This window comes from Pipra filicauda, unplaced genomic scaffold (assembly GCF_003945595.2).
Source record: "Pipra filicauda isolate LSUMZ 115617 unplaced genomic scaffold, ASM394559v2 scaffold534_size341627_pilon, whole genome shotgun sequence".
Lineage (NCBI taxonomy): Eukaryota > Metazoa > Chordata > Aves > Passeriformes > Pipridae > Pipra > Pipra filicauda.
The window spans coordinates 176,495-189,270 of NW_024104681.1; the positions used below are offsets into that span (position 1 = coordinate 176,495).

At 45.1% G+C, this 12,776-nt stretch overlaps 1 protein-coding gene across 1 annotated transcript in view; it reads right to left on the reverse strand.

Annotated features, from left to right (window-relative positions):
• The window catches only part of MMP24 (matrix metallopeptidase 24), a 46,348-nt gene that overhangs the window by 14,888 nt on the left and 18,684 nt on the right, over window positions 1-12,776 (reverse strand). The window contains exon 5 of the mRNA XM_027719107.2: window positions 5,133-5,294. Within this exon, the coding sequence (XP_027574908.2) occupies window positions 5,133-5,294 (162 nt within the window). The remainder of the gene's footprint in view (window positions 1-5,132; window positions 5,295-12,776) is intronic.

The following is a 12,776-nucleotide window of genomic DNA, read 5'->3' on the forward strand; positions in this document are numbered from 1 at the left end:
ATCACTGGGTGCCAGGAAGGGTTTCTCGAGCCCTTCTCACACAGACATTCTCCTCTGTTAGAGCATTCACCTGGGAGACAAGCATCCATAGCTGAAATCCTTGCTCTAAGCCAAAGGGAATGCTCTGGAATGAGGTGATTCACCTTGCAGTTGGATCCTCTGCTTTGGGTGCCAGAAAACTGGGCCCAAAATTCCCAGACTTGGGCAGGCAAATGATGAGAGGTTGGGGCTCTGCAAGATGAGTCAGCTGTCGTGCTTGCAGCCCAGTTCCCCTCTGGAAAAACTTCCAGAAGCCTGACATCTGCTCCACTGCAAACCAGAACATTTTTCTATACTCAGAAAGATCTGCAGGATAGGACAAGTATTTCCTGCCCAGCCATAACACACAGCAGTCTTCTCCACCAGCTGAGAAACCTCCCAGGAGAGACGGGCTCCCTCTCAGCCTCTCCTTTGGCAGAGTCCTCCAGGTGTCACGTGGAGCCCAAGGGCAGCACAGGGACCCATGCAGTTACTCCCTCCCTGTTTTTCAGAGGAATGGGAATGAAGACCTGGCATAGGGCAGGTGAGGCTCTGTGGGTGCACCAGAGGTAGAGTCTGGTGTTTCCTGCTGGGTCCAACAGAGCCTCTAGACAGCAGAAAAGGTGCAAATGGACTGATGCAACACACAGAGGGGGCCTTGTATCTCTGCAACGTGCCAGAGATGTGGCACCAGGGTACATCCCTCCAGCTCCATTTTCCTCCCCCCTCTCCTCCTGGAGCACAGCGACACAGGGCACGGATCCAGAAGTCCCAGATCTTGCAAATTCTGTAGATGAGGTCTTGGATGTTACTCTATTCCCTCTCCATGTCCAAGAGGACATTGTCAGAGATCAGTCCTACACTTCATGTTTCCAGGTCCTGCACAACAGCAAAGCTTGCTCTGGTAGTCCCACTCACAATGCAGTGTCACCACCCAGAGATGCTCCACCAGTCTTTCTGCTGTTCCCTCACAAGCCATCTCACACACACACGGAGGTTACAAGGCTCTGGAGGTTACAAGGATCCCTGTGGGCTGCCACTGGGAAAAGGGGAGGGAGGTTATGAAGGTGCTGTTTGCTCACAGACACTGTGCCCTGCTAGTCCCAGGCTGTCAGAGTTAGTGTTGTCCAGTTCCTTGGCCAGGAGCTGGTGTGGTTTCATGACTGCCCTGGACCTCAGCCCACATGGGATGCACCATGTCCACTGACTGGGAGCTCTCCTCTTGAGCTGCACAAAAGATGTGTGAGGCTGACACATCCTCAGTGAGATCTGGGATGACCCAGATCCTTGAGGTTGTCTCCAGGCTAAATCATCTGGTGATTAGGAGTGGTTAGGAGACCTTCCCTTAGGCTTTGAAAGGGCCTTGAAGGTAATGGCCTGGTTAACCAGACATGGGGACATGAGTTTTCCCTGCACATCTGCCCCCCAGGAACAGTGTCAGGAGAGTCACTCCCAGATGAGAGGCTGCTTCATCACCCACTGCAAACCAGTACTTAGAGCAGGACGTGAAGAATCATGGAATCACACAATCATTATTGTTGGAAAAGACCTTTAAGACCATTGAGTCCAACCATTATCCCAGCACCATGTTCACCACTAAACCATGTCCTCAAGTGCCACATCCACATGTTTTTTTAACATTTCCAGGGCTGGTGACTCCACCAGTTCCAGTGGCTGACCACCTCTGCTGTGAAGAAATTTCCCCTAATATCCAATTTAAACCTCCCCTGGCACATGAGGCCGTTTCCTCTCATCCTGTCACTTGTTACCTGGGAGAGGAGACTGACCCCCAGCTGGCTGCACCCTCCTGTCAGGGCAAGAGAGCCTGCTGCAGGATGAGCAGGTCAGGCTGTGTGACAGCCATGGCTGAGCATCCTCTCAGCCCCTGCAGCTCTGACTTCAGCACGACCAAGGTAAGAGGCAACTCAACAGACATCCAGGGGACCTACATACTGGCATTGTTTCCAGTTTAATTCCTTCCTGGACATGTCACTTAGGACGTGGGCACGTAAGTACAGAGGGAGACATCCTTCTGAAAAACACATATAAAGAACAGTCCTGATATTTCCTTATTTTGTCAAGGAACATGCTACAGGAAGCACCTCTCAGGAGACGGGAATATTGCTGACTTGTCTTACAATCTGTTCTCTCACACGCAGGGAGCTTATGGCCTTGTCCTCAGTAGCTCAAAAGTGGAAATAACATTTTAAACACTGACCTTATACTAATTAGCTTGAAGCACAAACAAGAGTTCACATCCCCTACTGTCTCTTTAGGTGATTTTTCAAATAAATCCAGCAGAAAATAACTTAGAAATTCAACAAATCATTATAAGACAGATCTAGACATATTTCTTTTCTAATGGACAATTACAGATACAACATAAAATACATTTGAAATGCATCGTTTTCAAAAGGAGACAAAATGGACTTTAGCTTTAGCAGACCCTCTGTTCTTTGTTCTAGCAACTTCAGTGAAATGAAAAATGTGAAGTTTTAATTGAATTTACTTTTTAAAAAGGATGCTACAGGTAAGACAGCGGCTGTATGACTGATTTTGCATAGTAGGTTCCTAAATAATATGTATTGAGCACATGCTGCTGTATGGTAGAGAATGTCAAAGCAGCAAGGCACTGTGGAAGTAAAATATATCAGTTGAACATTCCTGCTAAAGCTGCAAGAAGGATATTTCAGCAGACCCTTCTCAGCTGTAAGAAGGTCAGATGAAGGGTTATGTTCTCCCATCTCCAGTTCCAGGGTGAAATATCACCTGCATTTTCCACAATTTCTTTGTGATCCATAAGAGCAAAACCTAATTTTAAACAGCTTTATTTTTTGGAGTGTAACTCTGTACTAAGGGCCAAAATCTCTACCAGGGGAAGCAAAGCTCTGGCTGCAGAAGTTGCTCCTTCTGCCCGCAGGACAAGCTGTCTCTACAACCCCCAACACCATCCCCAGCCCACTCCAGCTCAGAGGCCTCAGAGAAGAGCTTTATGTGATTCCACAGTAGCCAACGAACAAATTCTTAATAACTCTCAGCTTCTCTTCCAGCTGAGTTAAAATTTTAAGCATATTATATTGCACACAGAGAATCCTAACACAGCCTGTGGCTAAAGTTTAATGTCCCTACGTGGTGACAAGCAAGTGGAAGTGTTGTGGTGCCACTGCCAAGCCACAGCTGAGTGCTGAGCTCTGCTCTGTCCCAGCTGGGGAGAGGCTCTCATGGATTGTCAGGGCCCCGAGGACACTGAGAGGTTTTAATGGCCCTGCCCAGCCTTATCTGGCACCTCCACCCCCACCCCTGGTCCCAGGAGCCACATTTTGGGGAGTGCTGGTCCCAGCTTAGCTGATCTCGGCTTGAACCCCAAAAGTGAAGCAACCTGGCTGTCAGTTCTTTATCTGCTCCCTTTCCAAAAATGTATCTGAAACCAGAGAAACCAGTAATTTTTCTTGACTGCACTTTCACTGTCAGCAAAAAATTAGGGGGTTTTCTTTCTGATTAGTCCAAGTTCACAGGAACTAAATGAACATTTCAAAACAGAAACAGCACAATGACATTTTAGCAGCTTTCAAAATTTAACACTTATGTATATTATTTAAGGAAAGTTTAACATTTACCCCAGCACTTTATTTCATAACCCTTCAGACTCTCTGTTATCCTAGGTATCTGAATATATACCATGTTAAAGTATTCATAATTAAATGACACCATAGGACAACTGCCAAGCAACTTCATCCTGGGAATGAGCAACGAGGAGAAATCTTCAGCTGCACGCATGGGAAGAGCTTTTTCCCCTGGGTGTCTTTCAAACCATGTTATTTTACATGTTGGACTTTGGGTATCTGCCTCACACCGAGGTTCCACTGCCCTCAACAAGTGCCTGGTTTTCCACATTGCCCAGACAAGAGCCACAGAAAACAGCCCAGGAAGAGAATTCTCTTCTCTAGACATCTACACTTGAACAAATGAAGTTTGAGTTTCTCAATCCAGTCACAAAAAATAAACACCAAATCCAACTCAGCTGAGATACAGTTTAGATCTCTAAAGTCTTGCTGCACTGCTTTAGTCTTACAAGTCTTGGCATAAATTCTTTTAGAAGTAATTTCAAATTCACTCACAGATCACTGATGTCAATGTTGACTGGTGGCAGGCCTGCCACTGACCCCAACATCAATCCCTTAGAAACACCAGCCTTCCCACTGACAACAACCTTAGAAGTATTTTTTTTCATGTCTAATTCATATAATATCTGCTCCACTGCTTCTGGGAGCTACTATTTGACTCCAGCTGTCCAGCAACTGCAAATGCTGCACAGCTGCTCTATCCTACATTTATTAAATAACCTCTCTGTCAAACTGGTACTTCCCCAAAGAATGAAATCAGGGATGTTTGACAAAACCTGTTTTTCACAGGCTGTCACAGACTGTAGCCATTAGTCTCAGTCTGCCCTTGACTGTGGCTCCTAAAAGCTGTATTTCCCTCTGCTCCCAGAGTCTCCTGCCAATAATTCTCTGCAAGTCCCTGTCCTCACACCCTGGTATCCCACCACATGGCACTACATCACCTCCAGCCCCTTGGTTGTCTCCCATAATCTCTTTGTCTCCTTTGCTTTCTTTTCCTTGATCTTTGTGGCACATGCTGTACATGTTCAGCTGGAGATTAAAAGAAGCAAAGTGTTCCTAAGCAGATCCAAACCTTTTATCCCTACTTTCTATATAATGAAAAAAAAAGAGTGCGTAAATACTTTTTACCTTTCCTTGATGTTCCACGCTCTTTGCATTCTTTCCCTTTTTTGCACTGGCTGTTCCTAATGGACAAACCTTGGGTTCAGTAATAGTCTGTTTTTCCCTTTTTGGTGCTCCTTGATGTGGGGACTCTGTGAGGCACAGAGCAGCAGGGGGATCACAGAGATTTGGTTATCCTGACTTGTGCAAGGATACCACCACTGGGACAGTCATCTGGTACTTAGTCCTGGATCAAGAGCTTTAAACAGTTCCCCCCTCAGCTACGGCAGGAAATCCAGCCCACCAGCTGCAGGAATTCTGGGGACTAATTGTAAAATACTCCCTAGACTCCAGGTTGGTGCAAATAGAGGAGAGGATAGGGTTGCTCACCATAGATTTTCTGAATTCCTTGGAGGTCATCCTGGGGCAGTTTGAAGTTGTGTGTCTCCATGTACTGGTAGAAAGGAGCCATGATAGCACTGGGATCGTTGGAGTGCTCCAGCCCCAGCGCGTGCCCCAGCTCGTGGACCGCGACCAGGAAGAGATCGTTCCCTGCGGAAGGAAGGACAGCCAGGTTAGTGCACAGCCACAGCCTGAGCCAAGCCCAGGACCTTCCTACTCTTAAAGCAAGAAGCAAATGCTTTGCTCTCTGACTGCACAAGCAGGTCACAGTGCCAGGGTCAGCTCCTGGAGATGGTTTCAATCCCAAAAGTCTGCACAGATCAGTCACTGTCACAGAATGTGCCCTTGAGCACCATGACCAGATAAAACAGGCCGGCCTGGAGCGAAAGGATACTGACTGTAGACTCTTCGGTATAGAGTTTACAGAAAATGGCCAACAAAATCATCACTGATACCACTGGCTCCTCACCTGGGTGCTGCCAGGAGAGGTGAGAGCACGGCCAGTCCGATAATCAACAGGGGTTGATAATCAACAGGTGCTTTGTGCCCCTTCTGGGTCCTCTGGTGCTGTGCTCTGATCTGACCTGGACCAATAAATCCTAGGGGAGATCTGTAAGGCACCTGGCAAGGCAGGAGGGAGGGCAGAGAAGATTGGGATAACACCCACTGTCCCACCTGTAGTGGGGCTGGGGCAGCCCCTCCAGCACAGGCCCCTCAACACACTTGTACTCTGCTGGACCCCTGGCACTGCCGTGTCTGCAGGAAGAGCTGAGCACTGGTACCCCATCCTGCAGGAGGCAGAGCCACACAGGGAAAGGTTGGGTTGGATCCCAGTGGTGGGGACAGGAGGAAGGAGGAAAGAAGGGACACAGTTCTGACAGGAAGAGGAGCCCTCTCTGGTGCAGAAGCTGGAAGGAGTGCAGCGAAGAAGGGGTACCTTCAACTCTACAGGCACACATTCCTCTTCAGTCCACGGATCTGGGACCCCCATCTCCTTGATCTAGTGTGGTCCCTGGATGTCCTACTCCGTGAGGGCACCTTGACATGGGAGGTGACACAGGCAATGCCGTGTGAGGGATGAAGACACAGCCAACAAGGCCTGACCTAAGAGCCTCCTGATGCCAATAAAAAGTCTGAGCCCACAATTCAGCCTGAATTCAGGCTCCTCTGGTTTTGTTTCCTTTGGCAAGGCACAAACCAAGAGCACTTGCAATCAGACACAGGGGAAGACAGTTGTCAGTGGCAGCTCAGTGGCTCCTCTGCAGAATCTCTAAACAACATTTCTCCATTCCCCACATCCCCAAACTGAACCTGAGGTACCAAGGCTCAGTTCTGTGCACAGAATTGAGCTCTCCCTGGGACAGGAGTTGCAACAGTGACTCATGGAGAACCATCTCCACTCTTTAAATAGTTATTTCTCCACTTTTATTCATAAAAATGTGACAACACAGGTTGAGGGGTCTGCGAGTTCACAGCAGGGAGCTTTGGCAGCATCTCAAGATACCTGAAGTCAGCACCAAGCAGTGCTCCCCTGGCCACACACATCACACCAAACATTTGAGTTGGAGGGTGAAAGAATCTGAACGTGCAAGACATGTTAAAATATACAAACGCACTTCAAATAAATTTGTTCAAATGAAAGTATCCAAAACCATGTGCAGGCTAACATTTAGCCATATACGGATGTAAAATTCCAGAATTTATGTATTCAGGAAATCCAAATGGGGATTTTTCTCACCTGTTGCTGAAAAATCTGATGCGTGCAGAACAAGTCAATAAAATGTCCAACAGTGTAGTATAAAATGCATTAAGTGGTTTTATGGTAAAGTTTGGAGGACTGATCACTCTTCACGGGTTTTCAAAAACACTCAAGCTTAGAAGATGCCCCCATTTTCCAAATGGGATTCAGAGACTCAAAGTCCTGTTACAAATTGAACGGACTTACTCTCCTGTATCACTGAAATACTCATGAAATCACCATTTTCACTGCGCCCACAACTATTCACACGTGGAAGTCCATGGTAAAGGTCACTCAGTACAGAGATGACTTTCATGAGACTCTTCTCTTTGTTTACCATGGACTCATGGGCTGTGCCTGTGCCACTGCCAGGGACATCTTCCCTCACCAATTTGGTGGTATTTTCCTCCTTGCTGAAGTATCTGCAGTATTTGCAGTGCAAATGTCGGGAACTCATGTCTATGTAAACCTACATATAAATCTATGTAAGTCACTTGCCTCCATGTGCTAAACCTTTATCAGGAGCATGAGATCAGACACTATCTTAAGTTAAATTAGTTTCAAATAGCTTTCAATCACTTGTTTCAGCCCAAAACAAACATCAGTCCACTTTACAGCTGGAAAATGAATCCCACAGGCTCACAGGATGGTTGAGGCTGGAAGGCACCTCTGGAGATTGTCCAGTCCAACCCCCCAGCTCAAGCAAGGTCAGGTAAAGCAGGTTGTCCTATCAGGTTTTAAATATCAAGTTTCTTGTACTGGGAAGCCTCGTACTCCAGATGTGCTGAGTAATAAGGAAGGATCATCTTGCTTGACCTGCTGGCAAAGCTCTTCCCAAGGCAGCCCTGGGTGCTGTTGGCCTTCTGTGCTGCATGGACACATTGCTGACTCATGTTCAACTTGGTGTCAACCAGGCCCCCCCAGGTCCTTCTCTGCAAAGCTCTTCCCAGTCTGTGGGCCACCAACAAAGCCCAGGTGCAGGGTTGTGCATTTCTCTTTGCTTGCCTTCAACCTGGGGAAGGCCCATTCCTCCAGCCTCTCAACGACAGCATCACTGGGCAGTCTATCAACCACTCCTCCACGTTTCCTATCATCTTCAAACCTGCTAAATGGGCACTCTGCTGCACCACTGATACAATTTCATGAAGATATTAAACAGTATTGACCTCATATCAACCCCTCTGACACACAACCTGAACTCCTCCATCTCATGGTTACTGCAGCCAAGGATGCTACTGATCTTCACAATACCCATTAGTTCTTCAAGTATAAGGTCTAGCAGATCATCTGTCTTTGTTGGCTCCTTGATCACCAGTGAGACAACCGGGAAGAGTTCTGAGATGATCGGCAAGCCCAGAAAGATGAAGGCTCATTCCTGAGGAAGTGCCTCAACATCCATGCTGGTCATTCCAACCAGCTCTTCCACAGAAACTCCCCTTTTCCCAGCTATCCTTATGAAATACCTGTACCTGGAAATACAAACAGATGTGGAAAACAGCTGCTTCTGTCCAGTTTTAAATCACCATTTTGACTGGCAGTGGTGTGTGAAGATGCCACAGAGCATGGAAAATATTGGCTGGGGAACTTCCTTGCATCTAGAGGTAAGAACTTACTAGGAAATGAACCTACCCTGTTCCAGCACAGCCACAGAGGGCAGGTCAACGCTGAAGTGGAAAAGCTATCCTCCTCCATGGCCAGGAGGCCACCCAAACTGGAGCAGTCATGTGCTGGGGGCAGTGGCTGCAGCAGATGAAGTAGAGAGAGCTCAAGAGAATTTCTAGGAAATGAACTGACCTCCACAAGAAGCAGGACAAGAAGCTCCTCTTGGCTCTCTACAAATGCCTTGGTTCTCATTGCAGTGGTTGCTTCTCATTTGCCTTTGCTGAAAGGCAGTAGAATGGCAGTGGCAGACACAGCTCCTGCTCCTTCTGCTCCCTGCCCTGGCCAAAAATTTCTCACCACTGTTTCATCCCCTCACCCTTCTGTTCTCAGAAGGAAGAAGCCTCCTCCCAAGCACATCCCACATCAAACTCATTTCTTTGGTAAAGAACTCTCAAATTGTTTGTAATATTCTACCTTTCCCTGCAGAGTTAAGAAACACATGGCTTTATTGCAACAACACAGAGAATGCCAGAGTCACAGATAAACTGAGTTATGTATGATCTTCCTTCTACTCACACACTCCATCCCTCATGATTGCTGGATCTTCATCCAGAACAAATAGCTGTTCAGTCGGGTAACAGACATTTTGACACAGGTTATTCTTTGGGAAGCCTTTTTGTACAGCTTCGTTCATTGTATTGTGAAAATCCATATCAAAATGTTTTATATATTTGGCTGAGCCACTCCCAGAAATGCCTGCCAGTTCACAGGAACAGGTCACAGCTATTATGGCAGTGCTGTGATATCACTTATTACCACCAGCATTTATCCCTGAGCTGTACATGGAGCTGTAAGGAGTGTGTGCTCTGGAGAGCACCTGGCACAGGGGAGTGTGAATCCAGGACACAGCTTCTAAGACAAAAGAAATACAAACAATACTGGATATCTGATTAACAAGAGAAAAGCACCTGTGAATCTCTGCTCTGTCATGTAAATTTTATACTTTATGAACTGTATCACTGTGCCAACACATCTACTTATTGCAGTTTACTCAAACATAATTAAGAAGACATATAAAGGTTATATTTTGAAATTTTATTGAAGTAAGAATGATACTGAAGAAATCAGATGGTTGTGTGTGACAATAGCATGCCGTGGTAATTACAGAAAAGATGGTGTGAACTAAACATGCTTTAAACACACTAAAATGACTCCTTCCACTCCAACAGCCATGTAGACACAACTGTTTTCCAAGCACAACTTAAAGAAGCTTTAGGGCTACTCTAAGCTATGCCTTGGTTTTGGCATCTTCAGACCTGGTGGGTCTGACCTGTCCAACAGAAGAACATGTGATCTGTGTGTGCTCCTCCATTCACCTCCACAACACGCTCTGCTCAAAGAAAGCTTCTGGATGCTCTGAAGGCCTTGAAGAAGGGATGATGCTGTTCAGTGGAAAACAGCTTCTTTACCTAGAAAGGAAGAAAATATGTGTTAAAAAGAAATACAGGTGCCATTTTGTTCAGAAGCAATTATTGTTTTAAGCATAGCAATGAACATGATGCATCCTAAGGAATTAATGAAAACTGAAGAGTGATTGAACAGCTTCACTGCACAAAGAAGGAGTGATAACCTGCAGTCTTAACAGCAATTGTACCACAGCCACATTAAACCATCTCCACGAGACCAAGTGACTGCAGAAGGTCAAAGAACTGCGTTATGTTACCAACCATCATGAAACATAATTTGCCTTATTGTCCTCAAAAGGCCACGTGCAAACCAGGGTGGTAGCTGTGCTATACACCTCACTAATGGTGCAGGCTGTGCTTTCTCTGACGTGCACAGATGGCACCATGAGGACAATCCCCTGCAGAAACTCAGAGCAAAAATATAAACTAATTGTCTGGAATGGTGAGGTCAAAACTGGCAGAGTGGGCAGCCAGAGAGAGGGGCAGTCGTGACACTTCAGCTGGCTCAGCAGCCTGACAGTCAGTGGAACATGAGTGTTCTGCTGAAAAATTTACCCTTATCTTTCACAAGTGTAGGTTGCAATTCCCTAAATGATTCCATATCAAAGAACTACTAATCCCAAAAGGAAAATTTCTATTTGCCTGTACTAGTATAGAATTTGGTAAAACGGATGGTAAAGCAGCAAAGAAATGAAAAAAACTCATAAAAACATGAAAAATGTAAATATGACTTTCATTCCATCAGTCTTGAAAAGAAGTTATTGTTTATATTTTAAAAGTATTGAAATACAGCAGGGTCTACAGACAGAATTCAGTTTTAACCCAGCTGTGGAACAACTGGAAGGTAACTAAAAAATCTCAGGTCCTGGTACAGGCAGTGTGAATACAAACCAGTTTGTGCTATTTGGGATTCTTTCCTACCAATCAGTCTGAAATGATATTTAATTCCTGGTGCTGGCAACAGAGAAAGTACTGCTCTGGAAGCTGTGAGAGCAGCTCTGTGCCACAAAGAGGGTGTTCTCTACCTAGGACAGGAGGTTTTCTGTCTTTGTCCTCCCCTGACATGGAAGGTTCCTGATGGGGCTGTAAAGACTGAGCAGGACTGAGACACGAGAGAGCTGGGCAGTAAGAGACCTCCCCCTCAAAGTGGTATTCTGGGTGGATCTGGGCAGAGAAGTCAAACTGTCTTCAAATCCTGAGCTCTTCTTCAGAATCAGGAGAGAAAAGAAAAAGGTAATTTAAACAACTTTTGCTGCTTGTGTGTGTCAAAATCCAGAGTTCTGGGTGTCACTTCCCTGCTGATGCTACAGTCCACCTCTGCCTGCAATGACCAGCAAACTTTTTTCAATGATTCATCTCTTTTTCTTTTTTTTCTCCTTCCTGAAGGCCTGTTATTTTATTCCTCCTCCCTTCAGCAAGTGGAAGGCAGCAAGTTTACTAAAGACACTGCTGCATTTTGGCTTGTTTCACATCATGTGTTTCTGCTTTATAAAGAAAAGTGGCAAAAAGAGACTTTTTGGCTCACCTTGATTCTCGTGACCTGTTAGGGTTTTTTTTTCTTCCTTTTTAAGGGAATGACACATCATTTTGATCCTTTCTGACTCCTTCCTATGAATCCCAGAGTATCTCGTTCTGTGTGGAAAGAAGGAAAATACTTTGATTATACAAAAATCAATAGGATTCCACATACTTATATAAATATATTCATACTTTGTGTATTGAACAACTACTGACATGAAATGGGTAATATTTTTTTTATAGAACATTGTGAATATCAGGTGTATTTACAAGTACACTGCTTTGAAAGTGGAATTTGCAGATGACTCTTTCAGCTATAATCAATAACTAGCACTGTCAAACTGCCAAGCTTTAAAATCCAGCCTGCACTAGCACAGCACTACTGTAAAGCCATTTCTGTGTTTGTAAAATGACAGCAAACACACCAAAAGAAAGCACTACTTACAGAGATGCTGTCCAGGGGTGAAGAGGAGGAAGGTGAAGTCAGGAATCTTCGCCGTGTGCTGATGGGCTTCCTCTCCTCACCTTTGGGTTGACATGACAGGGCTATAATCTCAAACTTGCTGATTTAAGCTGCCTGATTTGATTTCTTTTTGCTGTGGCTGCCTCTCTTGAAACCATGTGTCTGTGTGTTTGCTCAAACTGGGTTCAGCATTAGCAAATGATTTAAGAGAACTCTGGCTCATGGGGTCAAGTCTCTCTAAGCAGTCACAGGATGGAACCAGTGATAAGACTAAATACTGAACTGGTCTTCACTGAACAAAGTACTGAGCAACAGCATGACCTGGTGATGTATCATAAAAAAGGCTTGACAGAATAAATTGAAATTTTAATACAATTTACGCCCCACTTGACTTCCAACATCCCTATGAAAGTCTTTCAGATAACATCTTCTGCATTAAAGGACACACGAGTAACTTCAAGGCAGTTCTGTTTTTCACTCTGAAAAATGCTGATGCTCGTTTTCAACAACAGTGTCAGAAGCCTGAAAAACAATGATGGATTCAAAATGTCATTTGTTAGAACAAAACTCTTTAGATGTGGAGATGTTCTGTACCTGAGAAATCAGAGAAAGAAAATTAAAAATGTATTTAACAGCCAAACAGCACGAAGATTATATGGGTTCTGTGTCGTGATTTATTCATTATATTGGTATTATTGATATTGGTATTGGTTTCAAGGTTGTCTTTGCTGGCCTCAGTATTTCCATAGAAAATGAATATGAGAAAAAGTGGTTAAATAAGAAAGAAATGAGGCAGAAAGCAAAGCAAAACACAGAAGAAACAAGAATTAATCAAAGAGAAAAGG